The sequence below is a fragment of the Chelonoidis abingdonii genome, chromosome 11 (assembly GCF_003597395.2).
Source record: "Chelonoidis abingdonii isolate Lonesome George chromosome 11, CheloAbing_2.0, whole genome shotgun sequence".
Taxonomy (NCBI): Eukaryota; Metazoa; Chordata; order Testudines; family Testudinidae; genus Chelonoidis; species Chelonoidis abingdonii.
In genome coordinates, this window is record NC_133779.1 from 22,696,291 (window position 1) to 22,709,038 (window position 12,748).

At 59.0% G+C, this 12,748-nt stretch overlaps 1 protein-coding gene and 2 long non-coding RNA genes across 3 annotated transcripts in view; 1 reads left to right on the forward strand and 2 right to left on the reverse strand.

The window, feature by feature from the left end:
* The window catches only part of ZBTB4 (zinc finger and BTB domain containing 4), a 29,462-nt gene extending 20,206 nt beyond the window's left edge, over positions 1-9,256 (reverse strand). Inside the window, exons 1-3 of the mRNA XM_032794541.2 lie at positions 7,394-9,256; positions 3,663-3,739; positions 4-669 (exon numbers count right to left, since the gene is read on the reverse strand). Of these exons, the coding sequence (XP_032650432.2) occupies positions 4-654 (651 nt within the window). The 5' untranslated portion in view covers positions 655-669; positions 3,663-3,739; positions 7,394-9,256. The remainder of the gene's footprint in view (positions 1-3; positions 670-3,662; positions 3,740-7,393) is intronic.
* Positions 1-12,748, reverse strand: part of LOC142047434 (uncharacterized) — a 122,148-nt gene that overhangs the window by 49,771 nt on the left and 59,629 nt on the right. The window lies entirely within an intron of this gene.
* On the forward strand, positions 11,000-12,314 carry LOC142047456 (uncharacterized). The gene is made up of 3 exons (XR_012656727.1): positions 11,000-11,306; positions 11,591-11,680; positions 11,926-12,314. It is a non-coding gene; the product is annotated as an uncharacterized LOC142047456 (long non-coding RNA).

Below are 12,748 nucleotides of genomic sequence, written 5' to 3' on the forward strand. Positions count from 1 at the left end.
GGCGGCGGGCGGTTCCGCGGCACCACGCTCCCGCTCCCAGTCCGGGGCAACCGGCTCGGCGGGCGCTGTGCTCAGGGCATAAAGGATCTTGGCTGTCTCGGTTTCATTATCCGCCTCCTGCTGCGGGCTGGGCAGCTGGGCTGGCTCCTGGTGGCAGACGGGGCTCGTGGCTGGCCGTGATGGGCAGGTCAGGTCCACAGGGGAGCCGCAGGATCTCGGGGAGGAGGCCGAGGTGTCTCCGGCAGCCTCAGGGCTCCAGGACTCGCTCATCTCCTTGGCTTGAGCGGCAGGATCCAGGTTCTCCAGCCAGGAGATGCCTAGGCGGCGGCCGGCGGCTCCGATCTGCCGGGCAGCAGCCGGGCTGGGCACCGAGAGGCGGGACCGGTAGATGAAGTTGAGGATGTCCGAGAAGACCCCGGCTTGAATGTCGGGCAGCTCGAGCACCTGGGCCGGGTGGCGGCCGGCCGACTCCTCCGACAGCACCTCCTTGAAGTACGGGCTCGATGCTGCCAGCACGTTCTTGTGGGCTGGGAATTTGGTGTCTTCGGCGATAATGGTGACGTCGCAGAACTGGCCCCGCAGCCGCTGCTCATTCAGCTCCACCAACAGGCAGCGGGAGTGGGCAGCGTCCGAGAGCTCCAGCACCGGAGCCATGGCGGGGCCACAGAGCTGGGGAGGGAGAGACAAGCGTGAGGGGAGCAGGGGCTAGTGGTTAGAGGGGTGGGGGCTCGGAGCCAGGACTCCTGGGTTCTCTCCCCGGCTCTGGGAGGGGAGTGGGGGCTGGTGGTTAGAGCAGAGGGGGCTGGGAGCCAGGACTCCAGGGTTCTGTCCCTGGCTCTGGTAGGGAAGTGGGGGCTAGTGGGTTAAAGCAGGGAGGGCTGGGTGCCAGGACTCCTGGGTTCTCTCCCCAGCTCTGGGAGGGGAGTGGGGGCTAGTGGTTAGAGCTGCAGGGCTCGGTGCCATGGGTGGGGACGAGATGTGGCTAGGGGTCGACATCGGTGAGGCTGGGGCGCGGGCAGAAGTTGGCGTGGGTCAGGCTGGGTCACAGGCCGGTGTGGATGGAGAAGGGGCTGGGGGGGGGAGGGGTCAGGCCACAGGGCGGGACTGGCAGTAGTGGGGCCAGGCTGTGCTGCAGGCCAGCGTCGCTGGGGTTGGCGTTGGTCAGGCTCAGTCAGGGTGGGGCTGGCGTGGATCAGGCTGGGCTGGGGGTGTGGGGCGATGCCAGGCTGTGGTTGGCGTCAGTCGGGCCGAGCTAGGGGTGCGGTTTGGAGTCTGTGGGGCTGGGCCAGACGCTGGGATCGGCGTCTGTGGGGCTGGGCCGGGGTGCAGGTGTCCATCGGCGGGGCCGGGCCAGGCCGGGGCAGGCCAGTGGCCCGTGCCTGCTGGCTCAGGGCCACTACTCCCTCCGGGCGGGAGCCATTTTGCACAGGGATTCCCAGCTGGCAGCTAAAATGGCTGAGGAAAGCGGGGGCCGGTGCCAGCTGCGATTAGCAAAGGAGCTGGCCCGGCCCCACCGCCAGCTCGGCCGCTTCCCGCCCCGCCCCCGGGGCCACCTGCTCCGGACGGGCACCACGGTGCCCAGCCCCACCTCCCGGGCAGGGGGCGCGTGGGGACGGAGCCGGGCCGGGACAGGGTCAGGAAAAGGGCAGGGCAGGCCCAGCCTGGGAGTGAGTCAGTCAGTCAGCTCCTGCCTGCCTGGCCCAGAGCCTTCTCATCTCTCCTTCCCTCCGCTCATCCCCTCAGCCTCCTTATCCCTCCTTCCTCTGCCCGTCCTCTCATCCCTCCTCCTCATCTCTCCTTCCCTCCTTCCTGTCCTCATCTCTCCTCCCTCAGCCTCCTCATCCCTCCTTCCTCTGCCGTCCCCTCACCCTCATCCCTCCTTCCTCTGCCGTCCCCTCAGCCTCCACATCCCTCCTTCTGCTTCTCCTCATCCCTCCTTCCTCTGCCGTCCCCTCACCCTCCTCATCCCTCCTTCTGCTTCTCCTCATCTCTCCTCCCTCTGCCGTCCCCTCAGCCTCCACATCCCTCCTTCTGCTTCTCCTCATCCCTCCTTCCTCTGCCGTCCCCTCAGCCTCCTCATCCCTCCTTCTGCTTCTCCTCATCTCTCCTCCCTCAGCCTCCTCATCCCTCCTTCCTCTGCCGTCCCCTCAGCCTCCACATCCCTCCTTCTGCTTCTCCTCATCCCTCCTTCCTCTGCCGTCCCCTCAGCCTCCTCATCCCTCCTTCTGCTTCTCCTCATCTCTCCTCCCTCAGCCTCCTCATCCCTCCTTCCTCTGCCGTCCCCTCAGCCTCCACATCCCTCCTTCTGCTTCTCCTCATCCCTCCTTCCTCTGCCGTCCCCTCAGCCTCCACATCCCTCCTTCTGCTTCTCCTCATCCCTCCTTCCTCTGCCGTCCCCTCAGCCTCCACATCCCTCCTTCTGCTTCTCCTCATCCCTCCTTCCTCTGCCGTCCCCTCAGCCTCCACATCCCTCCTTCTGCTTCTCCTCATCCCTCCTTCCTCTGCCGTCCCCTCAGCCTCCACATCCCTCCTTCTGCTTCTCCTCATCCCTCCTTCCTCTGCCGTCCCCTCAGCCTCCACATCCCTCCTTCTGCTTCTCCTCATCCCTCCTTCCTCTGCCGTCCCCTCAGCCTCCACATCCCTCCTTCTGCTTCTCCTCATCCCTCCTCCCTCAGCCTCCTCATCCCTCCTTCCTCTGCCGTCCCCTCACCCTCATCCCTCCTTCTTCTGCCGTCCCCTCAGCCTCCACATCCCTCCTTCTGCTTCTCCTCATCCCTCCTTCCTCTGCCGTCCCCTCAGCCTCCACATCCCTCCTTCTGCTTCTCCTCATCCCTCCTTCCTCTGCCGTCCCCTCAGCCTCCACATCCCTCCTTCTGCTTCTCCTCATCCCTCCTTCCTCTGCCGTCCCCTCAGCCTCCACATCCCTCCTTCTGCTTCTCCTCATCCCTCCTTCCTCTGCCGTCCCCTCAGCCTCCACATCCCTCCTGCTTCTCCTCATCCCTCCTCCCTCAGCCTCCTCATCCCTCCTTCTCATCTGTCCTCCTTCAGCCTCCTCATCCCTCCTCCCTCTGCCGTCCCCTCAGCCTCCTCATCTCTCCTCGCTCAGCCTCCTCATCCCTCCTTCTGCTTATCCTCCTCATCTCTCCATCCCTCCTTCCTCTGCCGTCCCCTCAGCCTCCTCATCCCTCCTCATCCCTCCTTCCTTAGCCTCCTCATCCCTCCTTCTCATCTCTCCTCCCTCAGCCTCCTCATCCCTCTTTCCTCTGCCGTCCCCTCAGCCTTCTCCTCATACCTCCTACCTCTGCCCATCCCCTCATCCCCACTTCCCCGTCCCTCCATCCCTCCTTCCCTGTTCTCCTTCCTCAGCCAGTCCCCGCCCTGGGGCCGGGTGGGAGCCGGCGCCCCCTACAGGGGACAGGCCCCTGCCCCATTCCCTGCCCCCCTGAGCCAGCCAGTCCCCGCCCTGGGGCAGGGTGGGAGCAGGCGCCCCCTAGAGGGGACAGGCCCCTGCCCCATTCCCTGCCCCCTTGAGCCAGCCAGTCCCCGCCCTGGGGCAGGGTGGGAGCAGGCGCCCCCTAGAGGGGACAGGCCCCTGCCCCTTTCCCCGCCCCCCTGCGCCAGCCAGTCCCTGCCCTGGGGCCGGATGGTGAATTGCCCCTTACCTGTGGGAGGTGCCCTCATCGACTACAGCTTCCTGCCCCACGGCTCCTTGGCTCTGCCTCTCCCCGGACAGGATCCGCTGTGGGGAGATGTCAAGGGTTAGGTGCTGAGACCCACAGCAAGAACAGCGGGTTGGGATCCAGGACTTCTGGGCTCTCTCCCCGGCTCTGGGAGGGGAGTGGGGGCTGGGAGCCAGGACTCCTGGGTTCTCTCCCCAGCTCCAGGATGGGAGTGGGGTCTAGTGGTGAGATTAGGGGGGGAGGTGAGGCTGGACACCAGGACTCCTGGGTTCCATTCCTGACTCACTGTTTGCCCCTGGGTAAGTCCCAGGCCCCCCCCGTGCCTCAGTTTCCCCTCTCTGTAAACCAGGGTAGCAGTGTGATTGCCTCACAGAGTAGGGGGTAACACACACCCATCACTCTCACTGCATCCTGCCTGGGGGTGTCCGATAAAGCGAGTCTGGGTCCGGTGATGGGGGGCACAGCCCCAATCAGATGGTTTTCATTTTCTATTAAAGTCCCAGCTCCTGGAGTCATGGGATTAAAGCTTTGATCACTGGGAGAGAAAACGCTGGGAAAAGGGACCCAGCTACTGGCCCAGATCCCAGAAAAAAATTATACACCAAGGACCATGTTTACAATCCCTCAATTACAAAACTAATTGGGGGGGAGGTTTTAAACACTTGAGGTTGAGCGCGAGGATGAAGCAGGATCAGGGTTTCCCAGATAAGAGGGGCCTGGATTTGATGCTCCATCTCTTCCTAGCCCAAACCTCCGCGTTTGCCGCTCCCAGTTGCTTCACCCGGACAACGTTTTTTGGCAGTGAATTTCCCCCCTCCTCCTTCCGAAAAATACAGAGAACACAGGTCGTCCAGAACCCAGCCCTGTGCTCTACCCACTAGGCCCGCCATCTGCCGGTTAAAGCTCAGCTGTCTCCGTCTTTCACTGCCCTGCAGAGACTTCCCTGAGCTGATGACTCTGCACATCTCCCGGCGGTTAAACGCTGGAAAGAGAGCATCGTGCTAAACAGGGAAACTGAGGCACGGCACGGGAAAAGCGACTTGGCCAGCGGCAGGACTCCTGGGTTCTATCCCTGGCTCATGTGTCTAGTAACCAGGGCGCACAGCCTCCAAAACCGACTGATAATTAAATCATAAAATTATGAACGAATGGGCCTTTACAAAGGGGAACCAGCACAGAATGGCCTAACATGGGGCACTGATCGGGGCTCGGGTAATTGAGACTCTAGGAACATTTAATTAATTATGATTAACATTGTTCTTAATTATTGCCTTGAGGCAGCACCTGGGAGCCCCAGTCACCCTGCTCCCCATTGCGCAAGGGGCTGTACGCCCAAAGGACAAAGAGATGATCCCAGGCCCAGCGATCAGTGAATTACTCAGGTTTATTTATGGGGGGACACCTTCCTTCCACTGGTCTCAAAGGAGAATTAATGAATGAAGCCCCCACATGCGGGGAGGAAGGACAGCCAGCCCAATTTTACAGGTGGGGAAACTGAGGCACAGAGGAGAAGGAATTTTTCAGAGCACATCACTCAAAGAAGAACCCAGGAGTCCTGGCTCCCAGCCCCCCTGCTCTAACCCACCAGCCCCCACTCCCCTCCCAGAGCCAGGGAGAGAACCCAGGAGTCCGGGCTCCCAGCCTCCCCTGCTCTAACCCACCGGCCCCCACTCCCCTCCAAGAGGGATAGAACCCAGGATCTGGCTCTGAGTCCCATAGCAAGGTCACATGTGGGTAACATGTTATAATTAAGGGGCGGCTCCAGCCCCGCGAATTCAAAAGGTCCCCCACGCCCCTCCCGTGGGGCTTCCACCTGTTCCCACCAGCTAAGGCAAACACTGCGGTGGTGGGGAGGGTGGGTGGGGGATTAAAAAAATGATGCCCCGTCTTTCCGGAACAGCCTGGGATCTCGCGAAGCACCGTCGCGTTACATTAAACAAACCGGCCCTGAGCTGGAGGGGCCCAGCCAGGCGGACAGACACACACACACACGCACCACACAAAATCACCAGAGCCAAACAACCTTCCGCCACACCGTCATCGGCACCGCAGGTTGTAACGAATCCAGGCAACGGCACAGCTGAGGAGCGGCTGGAAACGTGTAGAAACTGGAGAGGCGGGTGGTGTCATGGTAACAGGCTTCCGAGACCGGAGGGCGGGAGGGATAGCCCAGCTACACGTGAGTAACTGGCGTGCGTGTCCAGATACACCAGAGCTAATTGGAGACTGTGGAACTGTAGCGCAGGCTCTGTTCGGCATTAGACATTCGGAAGGGGTGGGTGGGTACAGGTCCGATATAACAGGGATGAAGCAGGTGATGCCGTCACAGCTACATTCCTGATATAAATGGTGGGGGGGTGTCTCCCCTCAGCACAGTCAGAGTTATCAAGAGACGGTGGGGTGCATATCAACAGCGACATGCTGATTAAGTGGGGGGGGGCGGGGACACATTGTTTCCCTAGGTACAGTCAGAGGTAATCACAAGTGGAAGAAAAGGTACATGCTGGGGTTAACTGCCACTGTTTACAGTCGAAGCTAATCAGAGATGGGGAGGAGGTGTGTCACACCTACAATCTGATGCAAATGGTCTGTACGTTTGTCCCAGGGACCATCGGAAGTACTTAGAGACGGGGAAGGTGTAACTGGGGGTGGGGGTCCCCAGGTGCAGTCTGATGAAGTTGGTGTGTGTCTCATTTGACGTGAGGTAGGTGTGGGGGTAAGTTTTACGTACGGTATGACTTTCCGGGATGCACATCGGGTAGGGCGTGATGTATCTGATATGTGTGAGAGAGAATAGCAAGGGATTAAAATGGAGGTACAACGTGGCTTTAACTGGTCCGTGTGTGTGTGTGGCACAACACCATCACAAGTAATTGGGGTGTACACATTAGATATAATGTAACGTAACTAGGGCCAGGTACAATCTGACATAACTGGGATGCATACGGCAGGTACAATCTCACGTAATTGGAGCGCACGGGTCAGGTACAATTTGATGACCGAGTTGTAAGTGTGATGTCACAGCTGTATACGTCAGGTACAGTCTGATGTAATCAGTCTGTGTCTCATAGGTGCAGTGTGATATAATAGGGGTGTACGTTCAGGTACAGTCTGACATAATTGAGGGGGTGTCAGGTACAGAATGGTGGGACTGGGGTGTGTATGAGGAATACAGTCGGAGATCGTCGGAGGCAGACACAAGGAATACACACTCAGGACATGAGGTGCACGTCAAGTACAGTCTGACCGTATCGGGGGCATCCCTGTCACAGCCATGCTGGAAATTGGGGGCCCTTAAATCCCTTCCGACCATGTCAACCCCTCACTGCAAAAACAGCACTCAATCAAACGGACCCCTGAACAAAACACCAAAAACTAGGCATTGCCATAGAAACCACAAACGGCTGTTTTTCTCTTACCCTCCCTGCCACAGCGACTGACAGATCCGTTTCCTCCCTCACCTACCTGCCAGGACCCGAGAGCTGGGTCAGGCAGTCCCCATGGCAACAGCCTATGACGTCCCCAACAGCGGGAGGAGTCTCCGGGGAGGAGGATGTCACCCGCTGCTGCTGTGGTAACAGCCCCAGAACCCAGGTCTTGGCAGGGGAAAAGACCTTTAACCTGGCCAGTACAAAATACTGACAGCCCAACGCCTGCCATCACACACACCCCTGAGCCAATAGGAGGCAAGCGAGGGGATGCACTCAGCTCACCTGGATACTAGTTGGCTGAACTGGCTGTGATGTCACCAGGACCCTTCCCATGTCAACCCCTGTGATTCAGCTGGGACCTGTGTTAAAGAAATAGCCCCTACAAAAATGTTCTCCAAGCAAAATGCCCCTTTAAAAGGAGGGGTGTGATCACACCCACACATACTGGACAAACACACATGCACACACTGCATACACATAAACACACTGGACAAACACAAACACTGCAAATCTTCTCTCTCTCACACACACACACACACACACACACACACACACACACACAGAGTAAACTCACACCTAGCACAGACAACCCCTACATGGCATGCACACACACAGTACTGACAGACCCATACCAAGCACCACACCCACTGATGCTGTACAAAACCACACACCAAGATGTTGGCACAAACATGTCACACAAAGACATGGGATACAGCACACCAAACATGGACAGTCGGACACAGTTCAGTCCACTCCTGTTGCATCACACCCAACAGATTCACCCGCTGCATGCATGCAACATGCACACCCTAGCCAACACACTCATGCACACGCTAATTCACAAATACACACTTGTAGGCCCGTACCGTACACAAGCTTCCCATATACACAGACACTTAACACCTCTACCTCATATTACCTCTACACTGCAAACTCACACTCCAAATACACACACACACTCATTCCTATGCTCTACACCTGCACATACACACACTTAAACCAACAACATACCAACGCTGTACATACCAACGCATCAGAACATATGTTCACAAGCATACATACCTGTCGTGTACACACCCAGACACCCGACACTGACAAACACACCCCCATCCATCCATGGCAGGCACACGCAAATGTATTCATTGTACACTCACAAACACACTCATCCTACTTGTGAGCATACCAAAAAGAATACACAAATGCACACATTCACACACACACACTATACAAACATACATAGGTACACTCATTCACGCACGGTCACATTGTACATACACAAATACACTCACTGACAAATACACCCACTGTTACACAACTACATTCCTGTTTGCACACCCATTGTACAAACAAGGCCACATTCACCAACACATCCTTACATGGTACACACCCAAATACAACCTCACTCAGATGCACACCCATTCACCTGCAGACTGTACACTTATCCACAAGCACGCACACACTCACATGCACCCTGTCAGTCACTCAAGCACACCCATGGGACACGCAAAAACACACTCACCTTGTACACGCCTATGCTTCACCCACAAACACACACACATTCACAAACCCACCCACGGTACATGTGCAAATCCACACTTGTTCACAACCACACTCCCGCTGTAGAAACACACATGCAAAGGCGCACCCACGAACACACGCAAAGGCAGCCTGCACGCGCGTGCGCACACACACTCCCTCCCAAAGGGAGACACACACAACTGACGCAGACCAAGCACTCGCTAGCCGACCGTGAACTGGTTTTGCACTAGGACAGCCTCACACTGGCGTGAATGTCAAACGTTGCAAACAAAACCCATCTCTGCAATTCCCCATCCCTTACATCTGGAATATCTTAAACTCCTCTCTTTTGGCCGTCCGGGGCCCCGGCCCTGGCCGGGGAGCCAGGCTGATCTCACCATTAAACAGCGAGCACATGGATCACTAAGAGGATGGGAGACCCGGGGTGCTGCAGGGAGAGGGGTGGGGGGGTTCAGCAGGGGGCACTCTCCCCCCAGCTGCAGCACCGGGCGAGGGGTCCCTGTATTAACGGCCGCCCCGCCCCAGAGGTGGCCACATCTCAGTGCCAGGTGAGGGGTCCCTGTATTAACGGCCACCCCACCCCAGAGGTGGCTGCATCCCAGCACCGGGTGAGGGCTCCGTGTATTAACGGCTGCTTCGCCCTAGGGATGGCCGCATCTCAGTGCCAGCCAAGGGGTCCCTGTATTAACAGCTGCTCCGCCCCAGATGCAGGTGCATTTCAGTGGCTCCGGGTCATTTTTATCTGCACTGGGGGCTTTTCTCACATCTTGCCTGTGGCCGATTTTTACAAGCCACCCCGATTCTCCGCTCTCCCAAAGTTCCTCGGTGAGGGCATTGTCCCAGGCTTTTTAACGCTGGCCCTTCCCACTCCTCCTGACCTGAACGCCGGGTATCGAGGGTGGATCGTGGCAGGTCTCTTGGATTCGCGGCCGGCTTTACCCCAACAGCTCCAAGGCTGGGCCGCGGGGAATCCGGACGGCGACAGGGCCCCGTGGAAAAGTGACCTCTCCTTCCAGGAAACACAGGAGGCCTGAGTCACAGCAACTGAGGCAAGGGGGGGGATGGCAGGCAGCACAGCGGAGATCAAAGGGGCGGAAAGGGCCCCCCTGCCCTGCCCAGATCAGCTGCCAGCGGCCCAGAGCCGGGGCCATGTCTGGGACCGGGGCTGGAAGAGAGGGGTGCTGGGGAAGGGACACCCCCCGCCCCGATCATCCACACAACGCCCCCCCACACACACACAGAGCAAGGAGCACACTGGAGGGGGGGGCAAGTGGGAGTCACACAGGCCCAAACATCCCTGCTCCTCGGCCTGGAGCCATATCCCCCCCCGCCCCACCAGACCGATCCCATATGACTCCCCCTCCTCACTTGTTCTTCAATCCCCCACCCCCCATGCGGCTCCTGGCACCCTCTGACCCTTCCCCATCCACCCGGACCAGGCCCTGGTCTGTTCCCCACCCGCCCCCCCAAACCAGTCCCGGGCCTTGCCCGTACCCCAGACCCGGACCCCCTCCACATCCTGCTTCCTGGCCCTGAGACGCCAGAGCGTAGCGCGCACAAACACAATCACAACCAGCACCGCACAAACTCGCACCCTTCAATGCCCCCCCACACACAGACACACAAACACAATCACAACCAGCACCGCACAAACTCGCACTCTCCATTGCCCCCCCACACACACACAACCAGCACCCCCCAGACACACAAGCACACGGCACTGCATACACTCAATCACACTTGGCACCCCCTCGGGCGCACACACACCAGCACTGCAGACACAAAGCACGCAGCACCTCACGCGCACACACACAGCACCACACAGACCCACAAGCACATCACGCGCGCACACACAGCACCGCACAGACCCACAAGCACATCACGCGCGCACACACAGCACTGCACACACCCACAAGCACAAGCACCCAGCTGTACACACACACACACAGCACTGCGCACACAATCACACAGAGCACCACAGACACACAGCCCTACACAGACACATAATGACACAGCTCCGCACACACAGACACAGCTCCGCACACACACACAACCCCATGCACACGCTCACCCTTGGCACCGAACCAGCATGCCCATCCATGGTACCACCCAGACACATGCAGCACCGCGCACACACACACGGCAGTGTGTCATACATACAACCAGCAACGCACAAACACACAGCAACGCTCTCTCACACACACACACACAGTCGCAAGGACCCGTCATTAAATTAATTTCTAAGACCCCCCAAGATACCAGGCCCTGGCTTGAGCCGCATCCCCCCTCCCCCAGCAGCAGTGCTGTGTGCACGGAGGGGAGGGATGTAACAGTCTATGGGGGGTGTGTGTGATGGCTGTGTTTGTGTTGGAGGGGCGTGATTCAGGGCAATAGGAAGGGCGGGGGGAGGGCAGTGAGGGGCCTTCATAAGGGAGTGAAGGGGGCATGGGAGGGGTGTAGGGTGGTGAGGGGTGTGTATGAGGTGAAGGGGGTGAGGGTGTAGGGTGGTGAACAGTGAGGGTAAGGGTTGTGTGTGAGGGGTGAAAGATGTGGGGGTGAAGGATGTGTGTATGGGGAAGGGGGTGTGTATGGGGAGGCATAAGGCGGTGAGGGATGTGAGTGGTTAGGGTAAGGGGTGTGTGTGAGGGTGTAGGGGGTGAGGGTTCAGGGTTCAGGGTGTGTGTGAGGGTGTGGGACGGTGAGAGTTGAGGGTACAGGGTATGTGTGAGGGTGTGGGACAGTGAGGGTTGTGGAGGTGGGAAGGGTGGGTGTAGTGGGAAGAGAATTGAGGGTATGGGGGCGAGGGCTGTGGGTACAAGGTGTAGGACAGTGAGGGCTGTGGGTATGGGGAGGGTGTAGGGGGGTGAGAGTTGAGGGGGATAAGAGTGTAGGGGGTGACGGTTGTGGGTACAGGGGATATGGAGAGTGTAGGATGGTGAGGGCTGTGGGTATGGGGAAGGTGAGGGTGTAGGGGGTGAGGGTTGAAGGAGGTAAGGGTGTGTGGAGGGTGTAGGATGGTGAGGGTTGTGGGTACAGGGTGTGTGTGAAGGTGTGGGGTGGTGAGGGTTGTGGGTACAGGGTGTGTGTGTGAGGGTGTACGACGGTGAGGGCTGTGGATATGGGGAGCGGGTAGGGGGATGAGAGTTGAGGGTAGAGGGAGTGAAGGCTGTGGGAACAGGGTGTAGGACAGTGAGGGCTGTTGGTACGGGGATGGTGTAGGAGGCTGAAGGTGGAGCAGGTGAGGGGGATAAGGGTGTAGGGGATGAGGATTGTAGGTAAAGGGTAGCGTGCGAGGGTGTAGGGCGGTGAGGGTTGTGGGCACAGGGCAGCGTGCGAGGGTGTAGGGCAGTGAGGGTTGTGGGCACAGGGCAGCGTGCGAGGGTGTAGGGCGGTGAGCGATGTGAGGAAGGACCACGGGGCAGGGAGGCATGAGGGATGCAGGCAATGACTGCGTTTGTGGGGGGTGGGGAATGACCCTATGTCCCGGGTGTGCCATGTGGGGAAGGGCCATGAGGGGGCGAAGGGGGTGTAGGGCACGGCCATGGCACCAGGTCTGTGCAATGGGGATTAGGGCAGGGAGAAGATGGTGCAAAAGTGAGGGTCTGTGAGGGTGTGGGAGCGTATAGGGGGCAGAGTAGAGGTAGGGGCACAGGGGATACAGTGGGGTTGGGGCACAAAGGAGGGGTTGTAGCAGGCAGTGGGGTTTAGGGGGTACAGTCAGGGTGACGGTACAAGGGAGGGGTTGTAGCAGGGTGTGGGGGCACAGGAGGCAGTCAGGGCAGGGGTATAAGGGAGGGGTTATAGCAGGCTGTGGGGGTGCAGGGGGTACAGTCGGGTTGGGGGTACAAAGGAGGGGTTGTAGCAGGCTGAGGGAGCGCAGGGGGTACAGTCTAGTTGGGGGTACAAAGGAGGGGTTATAGCAGGCTGAGGGGGCACGGGGGTACAGTCGGGTTGGGGGTACAAAGGAGGGGTTGTAACAGGCTGTGGGGTGCAGGGGGTACAGTCAGGTTGGGGGTACAAAGGAGGGGTTGTAGCAGGCTGTGGGGGTGCAGGGGTACAGTCAGGTTGGGGGTACAAAGGAGGGGTTGTAGCAGGCTG